Source organism: Nyctereutes procyonoides, unplaced genomic scaffold (genome assembly GCF_905146905.1).
Source record: "Nyctereutes procyonoides isolate TBG_1078 unplaced genomic scaffold, NYPRO_anot_genome, whole genome shotgun sequence".
NCBI classification, from domain to species: Eukaryota; Metazoa; Chordata; class Mammalia; order Carnivora; family Canidae; genus Nyctereutes; species Nyctereutes procyonoides.
Window position 1 is genome coordinate 17,975,894 of NW_026575052.1, and position 23,275 is coordinate 17,999,168.

General features: G+C 34.6%; 1 protein-coding gene across 1 annotated transcript in view; it reads right to left on the reverse strand.

Annotated features, from left to right (window-relative positions):
- ITFG1 (integrin alpha FG-GAP repeat containing 1) overlaps positions 1-23,275 on the reverse strand; it is a 286,036-nt gene that overhangs the window by 128,839 nt on the left and 133,922 nt on the right. Inside the window, exons 9-10 of the mRNA XM_055332316.1 lie at positions 11,643-11,737; positions 8,822-8,994 (exon numbers count right to left, since the gene is read on the reverse strand). Coding sequence (XP_055188291.1) covers positions 8,822-8,994; positions 11,643-11,737 — 268 coding nt within the window. The remainder of the gene's footprint in view (positions 1-8,821; positions 8,995-11,642; positions 11,738-23,275) is intronic.

Genomic DNA, 23,275 nt, shown 5'->3' on the forward strand with positions numbered 1-23,275 from the left:
AATCAAAACACTGGTTACTTATGAGGCTGGGATTAACCAGAAGGGAAGCATGGGAGAATTTTCTGGGGTGATGAAAGTTTTATATCTTGGATGGAGTACTAGTTTTACATGTTATCAAAACTTATCCAGTTATACTTTTAAGGGCTAGAGATACATGCCTGGTAAATGCTAAGGAAAAATAGCATAGAAATTTGATATTACAAAAAAGAATTCAAAGTAAAAACAAATGGAAAAACAGGATTTTTAATGATTAATAAAAGAAGTGAAGAGGCCAGAATAGTCATAAAGCCTTACACACCTAATAATTGACACTTGTATGTATTCCTAGTGAAGGATTAACATACTTTTAAAAGGACGTAAAATATGTAAGGATATATAGAAGACTTTAGTAATGCAATTAACATGAATGATATTTCAAATAATCATTCACTGGGCTATCCAACTACCAGAAAAATCTCGGAAAGTCACAGAAAGTATCACTTAAGACAAATTTATGTTTGCATTGCAAAACTTTTAAGAATAAACAATAAAAATATAGATTCAAACCTCAATGTCTATGTCTCTGCCTCTGTGTCTCAAATAAATAAATAAATAAATAAATAAATAAATAAATAAATAAATAAATAAATAAATAATTTCCTGAATTTTGTCCAGGACCATGTCCATCACCCTGCTTGAAAACATCATTGTATGCCCTTATTTAAAATATAGACAGGATGCAGAACTCAACTTTATAAAATCATAGTCTCTAGAACAAGCCTGTAAAATATTAACTTTATCTAATATGTTTGAGATCAGTATTCCAAAGACAAAAGAATAGAATTCAGAAGTCAAATATGCACACTTATTGGAATTCTGAAATTAGCTTCTCCTCATTTTAGCAGCACCTAATTGTGCTTTTTTCTCCCCTTTCATCTTTATCCCATTTACTCAGCATGGCTGCATAAAGCTAATAAGGTCCCCTAGGGATGGGGACCTGATTGTTTTCAATGTCTGGTAATACAGAGATGTGTTATCTGTCCTTAATTCTGTGTGAAACATGCACAAACCATGCATACTTATAACCATTTATAACCACATTATTTTATTTCCATCCTCTACTCTACTGAATTGGAGGAAACAGTCAGTTGGATCTTGGGTATCATCAACTCTAGTGAGAGCAAGGGCAGGCTCCTTTCATCAATGAAATTTCTTTAGAATCAACACATCAAAACATTTATGAATAATAAAATATGAGTTAATTTGAATAATAAAAAAATAAATAAAATAACGCTTAGATTAATAGAAACTTACAAATAAAGAACAATATAAGTACCAATTATCAAAATATGTAGTCTAAAATCAAATACACAGGAAATATTTAGTTTTAAAAATACTTATTAGGAAATGAGGGTAAAAATCTATTAAAAATATTCAATGAAATAAACTTTATTTTTAAAATTTTTTTTTGAAATAAACTTTAAAAAGCAAAAAAGAAAAATAAACCTAAAGAAAGCAAAACAAACTAAATATAAAAACAAAATATTTATGGAAAAATTTCATCTTATTGAAAATAAAAGTGATTCTTTGGATAACTACACCAATAATAAAAACATAGACATGAATAAAGTAATAAAATAGACAAGACTTTAGTCTGATTAATGAAATAAAGAAGGCAAATAACATTAGAAACATGAAGGGGGCTATTCCTATGGATAAGAAATACTTGAGACTTCTCTCTCTCTCAGTGAATCTAGGTGAGATTTATCAATTTTGTTTCTCTTTTCAAAGAACGAGCTCTCAATTTCATTAATCCTTTCTATTATCTTTTTAGTTTGTTATATTTACTTCTACTCTATTTTTTACTATTTCCTTCCTCAAACTAACCTTGGAATTTGTTTATTCTTTTTCTAGTTCCTTTAGGTACAAAGTTAGATTACTGAATTGAGATTTTTCCTTGTTTTTTTTTAAAAAATATTTTATTTATTTACTCATGAGAAACACAGAGATTGAGAGAAAGAGAGAGAGGCAGAGACACAGGGAGAGGGAGAAGCAGGCTCCATGCAGGGAGCTGGATGTGGGACTCGATCCCAGGTCTCCAGGATCAGGCCCTGGACCGAAGGCGGTGTTAAACCAGAAACACCCAGGCTGCCCTTGTTTTGTTTTTGAAGTAGTCTTGCCTAACTACAAACTTCTCTTTTAGAAGAACATCTTAAAGCTGATATTTCCATATTGATTTTCTGTCTGGCTGCTCTATGCACTGATGTTACTGGGATATTAAAGTCCCCTGCTATAATTGTATTGCTGCTGGTTTCTACCTTTAGGACTATTAGTATTTACTTTATATATTTAGTAGCTCCTATGTTGGGTGCATAAATGTCTACAAATGGCGCATCTTCTTGGATTGACTCACTCGTCTTGTCATGCCCATACTGTCCTTTCTCACAGTCTTTGCTTTGAAGCCTATTTTGTTTGCTATATGTGTAGCTGCCTCTGGTTTTCTTGGTTTCCATTTGCATGAAACATCTTTTGCCTTCCCTTTACTTTCAATCCATGTGTATCCTTACATCTGAGGTGAGTCTCTTATATATTATATATGAAGGGGTATTTTTAAATCCATTCAGCCATTCTGTGTCTTTTGATTGGAGAATTTACTGCATTTATGTTTAAAGCAATTATAGGTAGATATGTACTTACTGCCATTTTGTTGTTTTCCAGCTGTTTTGTAGTCTGTACTTTTCTTCTCTTGCTTTCTCCTATTGTGTTTTGATGACTACAGTAGTATGTTTAGATTCCTTTCTCATTATCTTGTGTATGTACTCAAGGTTTTGCTTTTTTGTTTAACATGTGGCTGACATATATTAGCTTGTATATATACCACCCTATTTTCAGTTGACAGCAAGTTAAGTTTGAATTCTGAAATATATTTTTTATTTAATATCTTCTATGCTCTGTTTCTGATGTCACATTTTACATGTTTTTGTATATCCCTTAATTGATTGTTGTAATTATTTTTACTACTTTTGTCTTACCTTCATGTTAGTTTTAAAACTGATTAGTCCACTACCTTCACTATGTCTTTTCAGTGAGATCTTTTCTTTCATATGTTTTCTTATTACTAATCAGTGCCCTCTTTTTTTCAGCTTAAAGAAGTCCCTTTAACATTTCTGATAAGGCCAATTTAATGGTGGTTAACTCCTTTAGTTTCTGCTTGTCTGGAAAACTCTTTATTCCTTCTACTTGAAGTATAACTTTGCCAGATAGAGTATCCTTGCTTGGAAATTTTTTGCCCTCAACATTTTAAAAAAATTAATGAAATTATTAAAATGTTTTATTTATTTATTCATGAGAGACACAAAAAATGAGGCAGAGACACAGGCAGAGGGAGGGGACACAGTCTCCATGCAAGGAGCTCGATGTGGGACTTGATCCCAGGAATCCGGGATCAGGTGCTGAGCCAAAGAAGACTCTCAACTGCTGAGCCACCCAGGTGTCCCAACACGTTTTTTTTTTTTTTTAAAGATTTTATTTATTCATGAGGGACACAGAACGAGAGGCAGACACATAGGCAGAGGGAGAAGCAGGCTCCCTACAAAAGCCTGATATGAGACTCAATCCCAGGACGCTGGGATCATACCCTGAGTTGAAAGCAGATGCTCAACCACTGGGCCACTCAGGCTTTCTAACTTCAGCACTTGGAATATATCGTGCCATTCTTTCTGGCCTGCAAAGTTTCTGCTGAAAAATCTGCTCAGTCTTATGGAGGTTACCCTGTATGTAATGATGTTTTTCTCTTGCTGCTTTTAAGATTTTCTCTTAACTTCTGCCATTTTAATTGTAATGTTTCTTGGAGTAGATTTTTTTGGTGATCATCCTATTTGGAACTCTTCAGGCTTTTTGCATCTGGAAGTCTGTCTTCCCTCCCCATGTTAGGGAAGTTTCCAGCCATTATTTCTTTAAATAAGTTTTCTGCCACCTCCTCTCTTTTTCTTTCTTTCTTTTAAAGATTTTATTTATTTATTCATGAGAAACAGAGAGAGGTAGAGACATAGGGAGAGGGAGAAGCAAGCTCCCCGCCAAAGCCCAATGTGGTACTTGATCCCAGGACCCCATGATCACAACCTAAGCCAAAGGCAGACGCTCAATTGCTGAGCCACCCAGGCCTTCCTCTCTTTCTTTTTTCCTTCTGAGACCTTTTAATGCAAATGTTAGCACACTTGATGGTGTTCCATAGGTCCTTATGCTATCTCTCTTTACTCCCTACCCCATTTCTCCCACCCCTTTTTGCTGGTCTGTATGGATGAGTGCCACTGCCCCTGTCTTTCAGGTCACTGATCCTTTCTTTTGCTCCATCTACTCTGCTGTTGAAATCCTCTAGTGTATTTTTCAGTTTAGTACTGTATTCTTCAGTTCTTTGATTTCTGTTTGGTATTTTCTCATATTTTCTCTCTCTTTGTTTTCATCCATCCCTCTCCCAAGATTGGTGAAAATCTTTGTATCCATCATCTTGAATTCTGTATCAGGTAAATTACTTATTTCATTTTATTAAGTTTTTTCTTTTCTTTTTCCTGGGATTTTATCTTGTTTTTCTATTTGGAACATATTCCTCTGTTTCCTCATTTGCTGGAATTTCTGTGTTTGTTTCTATGTATTAGGAGAACTGGTTACTTCTAGTCTTGAAGAAGCAACCATAGGAAGACTAGTAGTGTGTTTCAGTCTGCAGTCTGTGCAGTGCCTTAGGGGTGGTAGTCTGACACAAACTGTCTCTCCCATTGTTTTAGTCCCATGAGTCCCAGAAAGTAAGCCTCTCTGGTCACCAAAGCCAGGTATTTAAGGGTTATCACTTATTTGAAATATACAAATCCCCTGGCTTTGGTGGGACTCTGTGAAAGTGTAGACTGAGGCAACTGCTTGTCAACTTTGGTGGGATGGCCTTACCCCCAGGGGTAAGTCAGGCTAGGGCATACCTACAAGTCTGGAAGACCACCAGTTGGGTTTCGTAGGATGGGGCATGCCTGGCACTCTAGCAGGTTACGGCTGTGGAGTGTTTCAGGGTGGGACATACATAACCCAGGTTTTTGTATGTAGGGCCAGGTAAGTACATTAGCAAGGTAGAGGAAGTTGCAAAAATGGTGCCCACCTGCACCTCTGTCTCCAGAGAGAGGACAACAATGTCATTTTAGTTTTCCTTTTTTTCTCAATAAAATGAAAATTCAGAGAATTAAGACATGACTATCCATATAATATGATAGTAAACTAAAGGCAACTGAGTAGCATTGGCATAGCCAAGCAAAAAATAAGGTTTTCAGTCAGTGGTGGCACATATGGAAAATGACTGATGTTAGAAAAGGCTGCCTCTACTGAATGTCATTAATAGATTTTTCATGTGCCATGATTTTAAAGGTTAACTTAGGATAAATGAGGCCTTTTAATATAAAATAAAAGAACAAACAAGTAACTCTGTTGTGAAAACAAAAACGCAAAACAAGTCAGAATTTCTTTTTGTGAATTACATGTTGTGGATTTTACTCTTATGCATAATCTCTACCTCATTTTTAAAACCTACAGGAAAAAAGGAGACAGAATTCTCTAGGTAGCAACCCTTCAAATTAGAAACATCAACCCTTGCACTAATTCTCAGCAATACAACAATCTTGAAATCAGTTAAAAATTATAAAATGGGGCAGTCCCAGTGGCTCAGCAATTTAGCGCCGCCTTCAGCCCAGGGTGAGATCCTGGAGACCCGGGATTGAGTCCCATTTTGGGCTCCCTGCATGGAGCCTGCTTCTCTCTCTGCCTGTTTTTCTGCCTCTCTCTCTCTCTCTCTCTCTCTCTCTCTGTGTGTGTGTGTGTCTCTCATGAATAAAAAAACTATAAAATGCTTTTTGGACAATCATGAATTCATGCAGGAGAGGATTATCATGCACACTATGTCTTTTTTGCCTTCTATGTTTCAAGGAATATATTATGCTAAATTCTCCTAGACACATATCTTCAGGTATAGGACTCTTTGATTTAGTGATTTAATGAACAATGAGATACACTAAAATCTTTTAATTCTCATCTACCCCATGAGAACCAAAAAGAAATCCCAGGTTTTAAATAGTTGCTTTTATAAAAGCTCAAGTGTCTATGACTGACTGCCTCTTACCTTATGTTTTCTGTAGTTACACTGTTCCCTGCTGAATTAGCTGCTGATACCACCATTATTGCTAGATGGTAAAGGAACGTAAGTTAAATATTTGATGGTTTAAAAGAGTAAATATTGATAAAAACTTTATGACAATACATACTCAATGGAATATTATTCAGCCATAAAAAAGAATGAAATCTTGCCATTTACAATGTTATGTATGGAGCTAGAGAGTATAATGCTAAGTGAAGTAAGAGAAAGACAAATACCGTATAATTTCACTCATATGTGGCATTTAAGAAACAAAACAAATAAGCTAAGAAAATGAGGGAGAGAGACAGAGACAGAGAGAGAGAATATGGCCAAGAAAAAGACTCTTAATTACAGAGAACAAACTGATGGTTATCAGAGAGGAGGCAGGTGGGAGGATGGGTGAAATAGGTGATGGGGGTTAAGGAGGGTACCTATGATGAGCATTGGATGATGTATGGAATTACTGAATCACTATATTGTGATATAGTGAAACAAATACAACACTGTATGTCAACTATAGCAGGACTTAAAATTTAAAAAACAATAACAAAAAGTAACTCACTAGTTTAAAAATTAAAAAAAAAAAAAAAAAACCAAAAAACCCTTATGACCAAAACATTAAATTGTTTGGCTAGTCTTCTAAGGATGAGTAATCATAGACCTGAATGAGTCTGAGATGCAATTTCTTACTCTTTTGAATAGAATTAATGTCCAGAATAAAGCATTTTTACATTTCTTTGTTGTTATATGCCACTATATCTTTTCTTTTCTTTTTTAAAGATTTCGTTTATCCATGAGAGACACACAGAGAGAGAGGCAGAGATGCAGACGGGGAAAAGCAGGCTTCATGCAGGGAGCCTGACAAGGGACTCGATCCCGGGACTCCATGATCATGGCTTGGGCTGGAGGCAGGCGCTAAACTGCTGAGCTACCCAGGGATCCCTATTCCATTATAGTCCTTTAAAAGGAATAATAATCACAGTCAGTTCAGAGATTTTTTTACATTAAATTGCTTCACACACATAGGTTCTGAGTGTATGTACTTTGTATTATTAAGCATGATGATCATGTCCACAAAAAGCTTTGTAAACATAACTTAAAGCAATTGTAATTTCAAATCAAATCCTAAGAAAAGTTTAAGTACAAACTGTCTATAATTTTCTACAAATATTTAGGAACACTCATTAATAATATATCTTTCTCTAAAAATCAGACTTCTAGATTTTATTGTTTAGTGTTAAAAACAATAAATGTGATTTTTTTTTATCAGGGAAGTTGTTTTGCATCATGAGCCTGGTAGGAAATGTGAAGCTGAATTATCACTAATTCCAGAGTCAACAAATGAATTGATGAACAGAGGAAAAATTGTGGATAGATATGATGCAGGAGGTGATAAAGAATAAGGGCCAAGAAATACAATTAATTGCAATAGGAAGAAAACAAAAAGGTATTAAAATTAAGGAAGAGTCATATTCATGGAATCTGCAAAGATTTAGGCTAATTACAAATTTAACTATATTGGTTTATCTACTGGTTCCTCTACTTTCAGGAGAAAAAAAGGAGCTGCAGCACTAAAGATCACTGGTAATGTAATAAATATACATTTTATGTGTACAAATAAGACAAATAATTATGTCTGAATTTTCAATGCAATTGTAAACAAGCAATAGTAAGGCAATATTCACTGAAAGTCTGGATGTGCTAGGTACTTACTAATTGCTTCACTTATTTTTACCTCGTTTAATCTTCCCTACAACTGCATGACATAGATACAATTGTTATTCTTGTCTTACAGATGAATTTAGGTAATCTGCCTAATGTCACACAGGTGGTAATTGGCTGGACTGAAATTGAAGCCTAGGTTCAGCTCTTAACCACGATGCTTTTTGGTCTCAAAATGTAACTGGGTCATTTGTTTTTAAAAATTTTGGCCTTAGGGGTGAAAGGGAGTGAGAGATATGAGGTTTCCTTTCATGGAAAGAATAAGTCACAGAATTAAAGGCACTATATTAAGTAATACTGGTCAATGGTATTGTAATAGTGTTGTATGGTGACAGATGGTAGTTACACTAAACTTGTCAAATCACTAGGTGTACATCTAAAACTAATGTAACATTGTGTGTCAACTATACTCAAATACAGAAATTAAACCAACAAGGAAATAAAATTTCAAGTATTTCAAGGAAAAAGCCCACCAAAAATAAGGAGGAAAGCACTCTGTCCTCTGTATCTGCCTCTATTATGGAATGTAATATACCATATTGCAGTTATTTGCTTTCCAGCCTATCTCTGTCTCCAGAATGAAAGCATTCTGCCTATAGGGCTCATGTGTAATTGTACAAAAAAAAAGGCTCAGTTAATACTTATCATATTGAATTGATTCAATTACACTCATTAGAAAGAAATTTGGCCTTTTAAAAATAAAGTTTTGTTGAATGAATAATGAGCTTTGTATTTTACATTAGATATTTGTTTCTATTCTATAGAAAATAAATTGGGAAAGAATTAGGTATTCTAGGCCACCGGAAGTTCAAGTACAGTGTAAAGAAATAGGAATTATAAGCTCATCATTTCCTTATTTAAGGTACTCTACCATATTTAGTTGCTATTCAGTTAACAAAGTATCAAAACAAAGATATTTTTAGAAATATTTCTCACTTGACTTAATTTCCATACCTTCCAGATGTATTCTTCAGTATGGCAAGAGCGTCTGGATAGCCATCCATGTTGTAGTCTCCAATATGAAGAGTAATTGGAAGTGGTATTTCAGTTGGCCGTTGTTCATGCACAAATGGCACAAAGCCCCAGAGTGTGCCCTTGTTGCTGAACTCCTGTAGAACTGGAATCCACTATGGAATAAGAGGAAGAAGAGGAGATTTTATAGTTACTTTAGGAAAAAGAATTTCACCATTTACAAAACAAATGATCCATTAAAAGTCCTCAGGATAAGCCTCATCTCACTTAAACTTCTTTATCTCTACAATATACAAAGGGTATTATAATTTACTTTGACTAACAGATAACTGACACTCTGGAAAAAATAAAGTCCCCTTTAGATTTCATTACTAGTCATTTTTCCTTGAACTGGCACATAGAGCCTTTGAAGTTTTTCACAAAATCACAAATATTAGGTTTGAATTGATGTTGCTTCCTATAGTTGAATCCCCCATTTTAAACCTGTGTTGAGTGGAAATGTAATTTCAAGTGACTAGTTTTTAAAGATTCACTTATTTATTTTAGACAAGGAGTGAGAGAGCAAGCAAGAGGGAGGGGAAGAGGGAAAAGAGAGAATCTCAATTAGACTCCCTCTGAAAATGGAGCCCAACAGGAAGCTCTAACTCACAACCCTGAGATCATGACCTGAGCCAAAACCCACAGTTGGATGCTTAGCTGACTGAGCCACCTCGGCACTCTGCAAATGAGTATTTTAAGTTAGAGCAAATTGTAATATCATCTAATACTGATATCCTTTCAGGAGGATTAGCTAAGGAAGAAAGAAGATGACAGAGTCTTCCTTGTTCCCCTGCTTTTTGCCTTTTATACATGATGATGACTTTAGTTATCATCTTCAGAGCCAAGAGTTCAGAGGCTTTCCTAACAACACGGGCCCTGAAAAAGCTCTGCCTGTCCAGGGGGATGAACTTTGTCATCAACATAGCTTAATCTACTTTTAGTAAATTCTTTGTTTTTATATTGATTATAATGAAGAGAACAGAGAGAATAAGTCGATTTCAAGAAGAGCTTTTGAAAATCCATTCCTCTTTTTAATGCCTTAACCTTTACTTCTAATAACCTAATGCAAACTAAAAATCTGAGGAGTGGAAACCATACCATTAAAATTATAAATATGCCCATAATTAGTTAAAAGAGTATGGATACTGGAACACTCCTTAGAGATGTTCAAACACGTACAGCTGTCTTGAAATGACAGCAGGCCAAACGTGCCTATATATGTTTATTTTATTTTAAGCAGGTGACACCTTATATGGCTCCAAGTCAAATTTCATTAAAAATGGTTTCTTAAAAAGGGTTTAGTACAAAGGATATCCCAAACGTTTTCTAGGTTTTCCAAAGAAAGCATAATTTGCCAAGGCAAAAGAGAAAAAATAGCTAATGATAAGGACACATTTATAGTAAATAAGCTGTTTTTAAAAAACTTGCTTACGTCTTAGATCAATTTTTCAATCTTTCTTAAAGCAAAAAGAATTATATATTATCAAAATGATTTACCCGACTTTGAAAAAAATAGTTGGTTTTGTTTTGGAAGAAGATGGGAAGTTTTGCAAAATGTTATCACAAACTTCTGAAAAGCTTGACAGTTTATTAATGAGGATAAAGTATTCTTATTAATGTAAATGTATTAAGGTCTAAAAAGTAAAAAGATTTTATATTCATATGACATCCTTAACAGTCACCAAAGAACTGTGACATTTATTTTTCCAGAGAGATGAGGATAATTTGAAAATATTCTTAGAGTAGTCTGTCACTTAAGCCAGGCTATAATTACTATGTTTACTTATATCCATGAAACAATGATTAGGTGTTACTTGACCTCATGTTTTCAGTGATTCAAAACTTAAAAAGGCTTAAGTTAATAAAATTTATGAGTATAGAAGTTAAATGTTTTTAGACTGTTGATTGGAAGTTTTTAGACTGTTGATATGGAAGTTTTTCTTTAGTGTCTGAGTATAAATGTGGTTTCCTTATATAAGGGCAATAAAAGTCAGTATGTTATTTTCTCATTTCTTACCCTAAGATAGAAAACAGAACTGATTAATTCTAGTACTATAATACTGGCTTTCTCTGTCTGGTGCTATCAATATGGAAAAATTCTCAGTGTCATTGCCACATAATTTGCTTTGACTATTGGATTCTAAATTGTTTACCTACAAGCTACAGGCAAAACATCGGCATAAGTGAATGAAACAGATATAGATAGCACAAATAAAGAAAGATTAGCTTCGACAATTGTTGTGTTCTTCTCCATAACCTTTTATTATAGTTAGTGTGCATTTTACCTTATTCCTAGACTATAAAATGCTAATGGATCATTTAATTACGGGACCAAGAATTGGTCTTCTTCACCAGAAATGATTATAACAGTGCCTTCCCCTCAAAAAACAAACATGAAAAGATTTAAATGCATTACATTAAAACGAGGAAGTCAATAATTTATATAGGGTTTCTCTGTGTTCTGATTTATTTATTTATTTTTTTTTAAATTTTTTTTTTAATTTTTATTTATTTATGATAGTCAGAGAGAGAGAGAGAGAGAGAGGCAGAGACACAGGCAGAGGAAGAAGCAGGCTCCATGCACCGGGAGCCCGACGTGGGATTCGATCCCAGGTCTCCAGGATCGCGCCCTGGGTCAAAGGCAGGCGCCAAACCGCTGCGCCACCCAGGGATCCCTGTGTTCTGATTTAGATGCTTTTTCTAATCTCTGAAGATTTTCTTCAAGAAGGTAACTCTATTGACATTAAAAAACAAGCTGATATACCTGCTTTGTTCCAGATCTTGCTAAGTAAATGATGCTTTTCTGGCAGTTTTTATCTTCACAGCCTGGCAATAAGTGATCCATGTGTCCATCTCCATCTGCCAAAAGAAACTTCAAGAGTCCATTAACAGCTACAAAATAAAGTGTTCCTGTATGGCAGATTACATTTCCTATTTGTTCAAAGTCTGCATCAATCTGGAGGAATGGAAGAAATTGACGTAGGACTTTGTGATAAATGCGATTCAATTAAAACAATTATTCTGGCCCTTGCCACCTATTACCTGGATTGTGTCTTATTTTAAATTGCTCACTTTTTGTAGTTAAATATTTACTCAATATTGGGAGAAAAAACCCATTTCAGGCTTTAATGATAAAATCATCAATTTTTAAACAATGTGGCTTTTGACTTACTTACACAATTATCATTGCTGCCACAGGAAAAAAGAAGCTTGTCAATAGCAATTATTTTATCTTATTTTAAATGTGTCATTACAAATAATTTATTTAAACACATGCTCTTAAGTATCTTTTATATAGCATGAGATTTAATTCAGGAAGGAGTTCTAAAGCTCTCAGCATCCTGGCTTCTAAGCATCAATAATTTTTTATCAGTAAAAAGGCATATGAAAAGAATGCAGATGTCCTTTCCAGCTGACTGCTTTTAAAAAGCTGCACAATGGGGGTACCTGGGTGGCTTGGTTAAATATCTGATTTCAGCTCTGGTCATGATCTCAGAGTCTTGGGATGGAGTCCTGAGTCTGGCTCTGCCATCAACGTGGAGTCTGCTTTGTTCCTCTGCCTTCCCTTCCCCACCCATGTGCCCACACATGCTCACACATTCTTTTTCTCTCTCAAATAAATAAATAAATACAAACTTTTAAAGAAAAGCTGCACAATGCTTTGCAAAGACCTTCAGAAGTGAGGTTACTGAGGAACATGGAATCTGTTCCTCTAGTGGTCTCTCCTACCCACTGCCTCTTATCTGATGGGGTTTATGGATTTTGATGTCCTAGAGTTAAATCTCTACAGTGACATGCACAGTGGAATAGTCATTTAGATTCTACATTCTGTGCTGCTTTAGTCACTGATTTATTTGCTATGGTTTAATATATAATGTGTGTCTGAGGTAAGTGCCTTCACAGTTTGAAGGAAATAATAAGGATTAGCAATAAATAAATATTCTTCCATGTGCAGGCTTACATATTAAGAAAATACAGAATTCTAACAAACCTATCAAGTCTTCAGTAATATATTCGAAAGGGAAAAAATAATTTTAAGTGGGCTGAAAACATAGCCAATGGAAGCTGACAGCAAGGAAAAATAAAAGGCACAGCATAGTGAAAAATAAATTTCTTTCATTTAATTTCATGGTTTAATTACTTATGATCCTTATGATTAATATCATTTGTGATTATAAACCCTTAAGTAGAGGAGTAAAACATTAAATAAAATAGTTGAATTAGTAATGGAAAGTATGGAGAACATCTGTATTTGACAGTATATATACATTTGGATTACTGAGAGAGAAGTTGAGAGAAACATGCAACTCTAGGCAGGAATACTTGGAAAGGAAAAGGGTTTCCAAGGACATAAAAATATATCATGGTTAAAGATAAATAAAAAAGAGCTAGCCAAGTAAGAATGAATTAAATGCAAAATGTGATTTATAAGCAGGCTCTAGGAATATTATAGACCTCATTAAAAGCCAAACCATTTTACTGCAAATTAATGGAGGACCAATTAGAAGACCATTACTAAGTCTCTGCCCTTCATTTTTACCCAATGGCAAAATACTCAGATTAGATTCTGATTTACACTTTTATTTTCTTCTAGTTTCTTTCTTCCCAGTAGCTTCCTATTTCCTATGAGTATTTCAACTATGACTTAGCAAATAACCATCTAATAAACATACAACAAACTCATGTGATAATTTATAATCATGCCTTTTAGTATAAATTATCAGCAGTATTTTACGGATATAGTCATAGAAATGGAGAACTTTATCAGAGAATGTCTTCCTTGTGCCCCTTCTAAGTGCTATTTTTTGATATTTAGAGGAAGCAAGAGAAAAGCTTTCTGAGAGTCCAACTTCATGCCCAAAGGAAATTTTCTTTCTTAAAGGCAACTAACATTTAAATCTCACAGATTTCACTTTTCTGCAGGTTTTTTTTTTAAAAATTATTTGAAAATAATTTAAACTTAAATGTTCAATAAAAGTAGTACATAGAATGTCTGTAAACACCGTTTAACCAGATGTGCCTATTGTTAACATTTTACCCCATTTGTTTTATCATTTGTGTGCTCTATGAAATCAAGTTTTTGCTGAACCATGTACATAATTATATAGATCATGGCCCTTTACCCTTGAATTCTTGAGTATGTGTTTCCTAGGAATAGGGATATTCTTTTGCTTAACCATAGTGGTCATCAGTTCAGCAATTCAGACAAATACTTCTATCTAATGTACTATTTAAATTCCAAATTTATACATTGACCTAACAATATTCTTCATAGCATTTTTGCCTTTCTAACACAGAATCCAATATAGGGTTAGGAATTGCATGTTTAGCATCCTTGAATCTAGCATATTTTCATAGCCTCTGTCTTTTATAATCTCTGTATCTTTTTTTTTAAAGACCGCATGAATCCTCTACTTCTGAAAAATACTTCAATAATACTTAAACTTTTATGCCTAGAAAAAAATAATTTCAGAAAAGTAAATTTCACATGAACCAAAGGCCCAAGGCTAGAACTAATATTCATTTAAGCATATTCTATAAGAAATAATGTGACTTTGAGCAGACTATGAAGAAGTCATGCTGACAGAGGTACCAGTCTGTGAACTTGGACACATTCCTTAAAGAAGTCTCAGGAATTAATAACTTTGTATCTTCTTCTCCTTAGGATTTCAGGGCACTATATATCTCAAGTTTTCTTGAAGGCTAACATCACTTCTCAAAGACTCAACAGAAAACGTAACAGAAGGAATGGTATTCTAATTATTTTAGAAATTGCAGTGTAAAAATTGACCTTTGGAATGGATGATCACTACAATGCACACTGAACACATGCTGATTTTCATCTGATGTTGACCTTATAATTTTCTGATGAAACTCTTCCCTAAAAACATATAAAGAACTTATTGAAATACATTTAATGATTCAAACAAATTTTCTGAAAAATTTTAATCTTAAAACCAAGAAGGCAAAAAAAAAAAACCAAGAAGGCACCGAAATTAAGTTATTGTTTTCATAAAAATGGATAATCAATTTTTATATAATGGTTTTTGTTTTTAATTAAGCAGGGGCAAAGAAGAAGCTACACATATAACAAAGGATCACATAGGAGTGGTTGGGTGGCTCAGCCAGTTAAGCAACCAACTCTTGATTTCAGCTCAGGTTGTGATATCAGGGTCCTGGGATCAAGCCCCAATTCAGGCTTAGTGGAGAGCCTGCCTATGGATTCTCTCTCTTCCCTTTTCTTTCCCCCTCCCCCCATTCATGCATGCATTCTCTCTCTAAAATAAATAAATAAGTCTTAAAAAAAAAGGAGTCACATAAATATTACTTATCCTCTTAAACATACATGATTTCGTGAAATTAACTGACCTTTAGTATCATTTAAACAAATTACAACTCTGTTCTGGCCCCAGATTACATATTACCTATCCAACTTCCTACAACAATTTCTCTAATGCAGGGATTCTCAAATTGTGGTCCCAGTCCACAGCCTAAGCATCACCTTGAGAACTTAAGCCCCTGTCGAGATCTAATGAAAGAGAACATCTGAGAGTAGGGCCCAGCATCTGTATCTGGCTGGATGCATGGTAAGGTACAGGAACCACTGACCTAAGGTATTTATACTGGTCTCCCAGGAACATCAGGGGTATATATATGGATCCTTACTCCTGTCCTGATCATGATCCTCCATTTAGAATAAGCTTCTCTTGCTAATCAAATTCCATTACCCATTTAGGACTAAGTCTGTATCCTTTCCTTAGGAGCTGTGTTCCATTCAGCCTGACTCCAGGTCATCTTGTATAAATTAGGTCTCTTGGGCAGTCAACTCATTATGGCAACAAAACAATTTTTTTTTTAACAAAACAATTACTACTCCATAAAACAATTGTTTTCTGTGAATGTCTTGCCACTCCATGAGAGTGTGTGGAGATTTTAGCATAATGGAAAGCAGGTAGAACAAGGATCAGACATATTTGGGTTTTTAACCTGATTTAACTCTGAATAAGTAATTAGTCATATAATTTTGAGAAAGAAACTGAAAAATAATTTTAAAAATATGACTTTTTGGGAACAAGTGCAGCATTTTTTTAGTATATTTTATAACTGTTCAAGATGTATTCAGTTTTTTAGAAATGTCTTCCTCCTACTCTTGTTGCTAGCTCCCCTCCAGAGTAGCAGCCACTAGCAGTTTCTTCTATATTGTTCAACACATAATTTATGCATATACATAAACTATATATAATTGTGCACAAATGTTAGTATGGTTACATCGTTTTGGCACCTTGAAATTTTCATTCAATATATTTTTGAGATCAGTGCACATCAGTTGATTTGTATATGCCTCATATGTAACACAGCATTACAAAGATATATCTCAATATAATCAATCCTCTATTGATGTGCAAATACCAGGGTTGTTTCTGATCTCTTATAATTCAAACAGTCCAACAATGAGTAACTTTGTACAGGTATTACGTCATCTTTTGAGATGATATCTGTAGTATAAATTGTTAAAATGGAAATTATTGTTTTGATGGTTATAATGAACTTAAAGCTTTTATTTTAATCTCCACAGAGTAGTTTTCAAACTTTTTAGTCTCAAAAGTCCTTTATAGTTTTTTTTAAAAAGATTTTTAAATTTTTAAGTAATCACTATGCCCAACATGGAGCTCGAACTTACAACCCTGAGATCTAGAGTCACATGCTCTACTGAGCCAGCCAGGGGTTCTGAGAATCCCTATAGTCTTAAAAACTGAGGATCTCAACAAGCTTTGTTTATGTGGGTTATACTGATAGGTATTTATATCAGAATTAAGACTGAGAAATAGGGATCCCTGGGTGGCGCAGCGGTTTGGCGCCTGCCTTTGGCCCAGGGCGCGATCCTGGAGACCCGGGATCGAATCCCACGTCAGGCTCCCGGTGCATGGAGCCTCTTCTCCCTCTGCCTGTGTCTCTGCCTCTCTCTCTTTCTCTCTCTGTGACTATCATAAATAAATAAAAAATTAAAAAAAAAAGACTGAGAAATATTTAGTAAGTCAAAAATATAATCATAAATTTCTATACAAGTCACATTTTCATGAAAAATAACTATTTTCCAAAGCAAAAATGTTTTGCAAGAAGAGTGGCATTATCTGGCTGAACAGAAAAAAAGTTGGATTTTTGTACTCAATCTGTTGTTTTGGATGACAAATGTGAAAATATATAGTTGCAGGAAGTATTTTAATAGTTTCTTCAGATAACTCTGGAACTTCTTTCATACTACCAGAATAACTCAGCAAGTGATAATTTCTTAAAGATTAGTCCAATGAAGAATACAGAGCCAAGCAATGAAGTTTTCTTACTGTTAAATAAAATCTAGTAGTCTATTTTGCATTTTGAATGGATTTTACTATTGCATGACTTTGTAAAACCACATGTCAAACATTTAGAAGATAGTGGTTCACTGAACCACTGAGTGGTTATGTGGTTATGAAACTGAGTTATGTAGATATTCCAAGTGTTGAAATAATTCATTATACAATATCAAAAATTCCCATTTGTTAATATCACCACCTATCTTATTTCAAAAAGGTTTTTAAGCATTGGGAAGCTGTCAGTTCATGGTAGCAGGTTATGGTTTTCTAAAATCCCAATTTTTGCTTGAGACATTAAATTTTATCATTGGCACCTTCCTATTAGTTGTTATCTCGAAGGGACAAGTTAGTTTTGTTCATTTTAGAGAAGAAGTCTACCAAACCCCAAGTGAGAATGACTGTTTTCTGTTTGTCAGTTGTTCTTTCAAGTAAAAAAATGGTGCTACACTAAAAAAAAAAAGTGGTTAGTTCAGATTACAACATAATCGCCCTAGAGCTTTTCATCAAGACAACCATGATGCTCAGTTTTATGCACATATTTCCTGACATAGAGTATTAAAAGGGTGTGTACTTGAGTCAAGATCTAATAAAATTATTTTTCACTGCTTCATTGAAAACATTCTTGAGTCAAACTGTTTTTCTTATTTCTCCTTTAACACTGTGAGTGTATAATGGTGAAGAAAGCATGGTAATGCATTCATGCTAATAAAAAGTGGTGCTACTGCTTTGGTTTGTGCTAAATGGCAAGCAGCTTTACTCACTATTGCTTTTACATTATCAGAGCTAATGTCAACACTGTGAAAAAGGCCAATTGCATCTTAATACTACTATGCAGATAGTTTTGGCCTTATGGACACCCTGAAAGAGTTGCAGGAAGCCTCCTTCCACTCCTAATCCCAGGTCTATACTTTAGACTATACTTTGAGCATCTTCACTAGAGAGGTTGCACCAATAAGTGAATCACCAAATACTCTGATTGTTGCCACACTGATAAGTGAAAATGGTATTTCACTGTAGTCTTAATTTTTAGTTTTCTTATTAAAATGTTGGTCTTTTTCCTGCTAATTTACAAGAGTGTATTCTACATAAAGAAAATTGTTCTTTTGTCTGTGATTTATTAATACTTTTCTTTGTAGCATCTAGGTTTTCCTTTTAAGTTATAAGGCCTTTGAAATTCACAGTACTTGGGGACATTATTGTTGCTTTTAGGTCTTTGATTCATCTAGAGTTTATTCTGACTTAAGCTGTGAGTTATGATTCTACTGCACTTTTACAGAGATGGATATATCCAGTTGTCCCATACCACTTACTGAATGATCTAGTTTTCGGGAAACTCATTATCTCTGAATTATGTCTTTATCTCTAAAATGATCAAAAGGAACATAATTTGGCTACTGCAAAGGATCATTATGAAGATTAAATGGGGAAAGAATTTGGGAAATACTGTAAAAGAGTAAACAACTATAACAGAATACATTATTTCTATATATCCCCCTTATCACAATGTGTACTTAGGACAGTGGTATACTGTGCTTAGTAGGTGGACAAGAGAGTAAAAAAAATGTGTAACTCCTAAAAGAACAGACTGATTTTTTGCACTTCCAGGACCCACTTAATGCTTATAGTAGTAAACACTGAAACATTTGGTCATGAAAAATTAAAGTAACAATTTAGGATTTGATGAATGTCACTCCATAGATGGAAAAAAAATTAAGTAAAATGGCTGAATATTTAGATCTATAACCTGGAACTCTTGAGTTCAATAACAAAAATAAATCAGTAATTTCTGAATTACAGAGTAGAACAAGTTATGACAGCTCAAACGGGGAATAAGTCAAAATGATTCCTTCCACCATCTGGAAAATTTACTCATGGATGGCTATAGCATACGCAAGATATAAATACCACAAGTCACACAACTAATTAATGTTAGAAGGTTCTAAATAGAATTCAAGGCTTTAACTTTTAACATGGGCAACACAAGGTTGAAAGATTTCTGTACTGGACTTTTAAAAATGAATTTCTTGCTAAAATAGACCCAGAATATAAGCAGAAGTAACAGCTTTCCCATTTGTCAAGAGGCATGTGAGACATATGACAGATAATGTATTCATATATTAAACTACACTTTTTGGTGATTATTAATATAAAGCTAGAAATACACATGCTAAAATAAAAAACCATTTACCAAAAATCCATTTCCTTATTTCTATTTTAAGATATGAAGTATATCACTTTATATTTTTCAGAATATGGAAATAAGCGAGATTACTGATGCAGAAATAAGTTGAATCTGATACAAAAACTATTAAAATAACCAAATTAGACCTTTAAAGAAAGTAAAACTCATATTTTTAAAATGATAAACTATATAAAAAAGAGAGCATGAATGGAACTATTAAATTTCTTTAGCTTTTTAAAAAATGCTCATAAACCTAACTATGAGAAATAGCTGCTATATTACTTTAAAAAAGAGAAAAAAGAATAATATATTATCACATTATCATGTAAAAGTCAATTTTTTCAAAATATTCATTTTTAAATGACATAAATGACAGAATTATGAATATGTACATCAGTTTACTTAATTTTGTTTCAGATGTTGAATAGCATATAGGTTGATTTTTAATTATGCTCATATAAGCATAGTATTAATGTATGTATGTGACTGAAGACAAGTCTACAAAGTACCAGGGCCTTAACAATTTCACTGAGAGAAACACATATTGTCAAAGAATATGAATGTGATCAAGATAGAGAAATTATAATTCTTTAAGATGCTGCTTGCTACTATCAGACATGGTAATGCTGGAAAGCATTAGGCAGGACGAAGAATATACAAAATGACCAAATTTGCTTTAATATATGTTCAGGCTTTGTGAGTAGATAGTCATGAAATAGGACTTTCATAATCACTGAGATTTCTCTTGTCAATTCTATTATTTCTTCTTCTTGAAATGATAAAATATTTTTCCTTGTCATTTGAATACCTAAATATCCATTAGGCTTTAATGTCTCCTGATACTTATCTGCTGATGCTTCTTTCTGTTTTGCTGAATAAGCTGATTCTTTGACCACGATGTCTTAGTAATTTTCTTTCCTTATTAGGAATTTTAGAAAAGTCATGGCATATTTCACTTTTTGTTCTGCATTTTCCTTGCTCTATTATCTGAACAAAGGTAAAAATTACCTGTTTTGGTGAGAAGGAAGTAACAGGGTAAAGAGGCCTAATTCCAGCCTAGTCATCAGCAGGTACATGATAGTGGAAATGTCTCCTACTAAACATTCTGCATGGTGATGGCCTTGTTTATTTTACATCTGAAACTGGGAGGTGGGTGAATGGAGGAAGGCTTAAACAGATTATTCTTAAGATTCTTATGATTAAATCTGTAACTCTGTACCTATTATTTTATATTAGTTATCAAATATGCTGTGCCACTATAATTCTTACCTTGTTACCAAAAATGAACACAGTATGTTTATTTAACTATGTGCAGTGAAATTCTTCCATAATGTTCATGTATCATATAAAATGAAGACAAATATTCACATTAATAATGCTTTAAACATCTTGAATATATCTTTACATAGCAACCAAATATAATTCAAAACCAATTTGATAACACAGAAAAAAATCTATTCTACTTGTTATGTAATTGATTAGCATACTTTAACATCCTCCTTATTTTCCACTATGTTGAGTAATATTTAAAGAGTATTACTTTATTTGTTTACTTCAGAGTGCTCTCAACATAACATGAAATGATTTAAACATAAAAACCCACACTTGCAAAAATGGCAGCAAAATGACTCAAACTCTTGTTTTGATAAGGAAGCAAACAATGACAGTATAAGTAAAATTAGTTTATTTAATAAAATCTTTAAACTCAAGAGCTTTAAATAAATCTAGTATTTACATTTGGGGAGAGATCAGAATCAAAATATGTATGTATGTATCCCAGATAATTCTTGGGATACACACATGTTTGGGTATAGTAGAAACGACAATGAAATATTGTAGAAATATTTTGCTTTTAAGTCTGTTTTGTTAGTAAGATGCTTGGCTAATTCAGTTTTTTCATCCATAATATGAAAAGGCTAGATTCCGTGACATTCTAAAATGCTATCCATAGAAGTTAAGATGGTGGAGAAGCAGGAGGACCCTGATCTTTCCTCATCTCTTGAACACAGCTGCATTGAGGTCAGATCACTAGGAACACCCAGGAAATTGATCTGAGAAGGAAGAAGGATCACCATGGTTGGAGGGAGATAATGTGGCAGGTGTGAGGTGTGTGGAAGTGAATTGAGGGAGAGAAAAACTGCATGTGGCAGAGGGGAATGAACTCTTTCCTGGGAAGAGAAAGAGAGAGGGTCTGACAGAGTGTGGCATCGGTTCACACAAGAAGAAAACCTCTCTGGCCATAGACTGGGGAGCCAGAGGAACTGAGTGTTGCAGGATTTTTTTTTTTTTTTTCAAACAGTGTGTATGGAGTTCAATCTCTGAGGTTTTAGAAGTGTGCAACTTTTACTGGAGCTTTGGTTCACACTTCTGAGGAGAAAGGAGGGCTCTGGTCTGGGAGTACACATGAAATGGTATAGGGATCTCCTGGAGTTGCACTGGGAGAGATCGTTCCCCTTCCTGGAGTACACTTGGAAAAGGGTATATTGCTCCTGTAAGTACAAAAGGCCCTGAAGGCACCAGTATATGGCCTTTCATTGGCAGGGGGCAAAAGCATGCAAGAAGGTGGGTAATCAGGATACTGCTTTTCCTGGTGCTACACCATAGATTCTGGGCATTGAGGAGGCGTGGGACTGTTTTTCTGGGACAAAGGTCACTAATCACAGCAAAGCAAGGCTCTAATCCTGAGGAGGAAGCAGATCCTAGCTGTGCCAACTCCATTAAGATCTGGAGTTTTGAATCCCAGTTGTGTCAAAGATAGAACCCAGGAGACTTGTGGCATCAAAGAGCCGTCACTTTTCTGTGAGGGTTTCCTGAACAATGGGGCAGGTGTGAGATCCTCTCACCCTTGTCCTGGGATAAGAGGGTGGTATGTTGCCATTTTACCCTCACTACCAACAAGGTGGGACATTGGAGAGCAACACAGAGGCCATCAGTGGAAGCCACTTACATCAAACACTGCACTTCCTGTGCTTGGCAAATGCATTTTTACTAGGACAGGACTGACTCTGGGCCAGCACAGCAGGCCTCTTCCTCAGAAGATCAGCAAATCTACTGATCATACAGTGCTTCAAAATGTCCCCTTCAATTCTGGTGGAAATAGGACCAGGCTGTATTTTTCCCCCCATTCCTTTTTTTTTCCTTTGGAATCAGGCTTACAGTGTTTTGTTAGTATGTTTTTAATTTTCTTTTCTCTGTCTCTCTTTTTGATCAAGCTTCTTTTTTTCTTTCTTTTTACTTTTTTGGAATCAGGCTTACAGTTTTTTGATTGTCTGTTTTTTTGTTTGTACCTTTCCCTTTACTCTTTTTTTTTTTGGATCAGGCTTTCCTCCCTCACCTCGCAGGCCTGTCTTCACAAACAGATCAAAGCACACCTAGATAAAGGTCCAAACACTTCCCACTGCCAGCAAGGAGGAACTCTGTAGAGGACTGACATGTGGGAAAGAGTAGCCAAAATACAACAGCACCACAAACACTTCCTGAAGCTCCAGGCTGTGGAGAGTGTATGACTTCTTTTAAATATAGGTGCAGGAAACATAACAGGCTTCCACAACACATGAAAGACAGAAACTTAGCCAAAATGACAAGACAGAGGAATCCTTCCCAAAAGAAAGGTCAGGAGGATATCAAAGCCAGGGACTTGTGCAAAACAATAGAAGCAATATATCTGAAGAAGAATTTATAACAACAGTCATAAAAATATTAGCTGGACCTGAAAAAAAGCACAGAAGACACCAGATAAGCCCTTACTGCAGAGATAAAAGACGTAAAAAATAGCCAAAGTAAAAAATGTTACAACTGAGATGAAAAACAGATTGGATATAATCACAATGAGGACCGAAGAAGCAGAAGAGAGAATAGGCA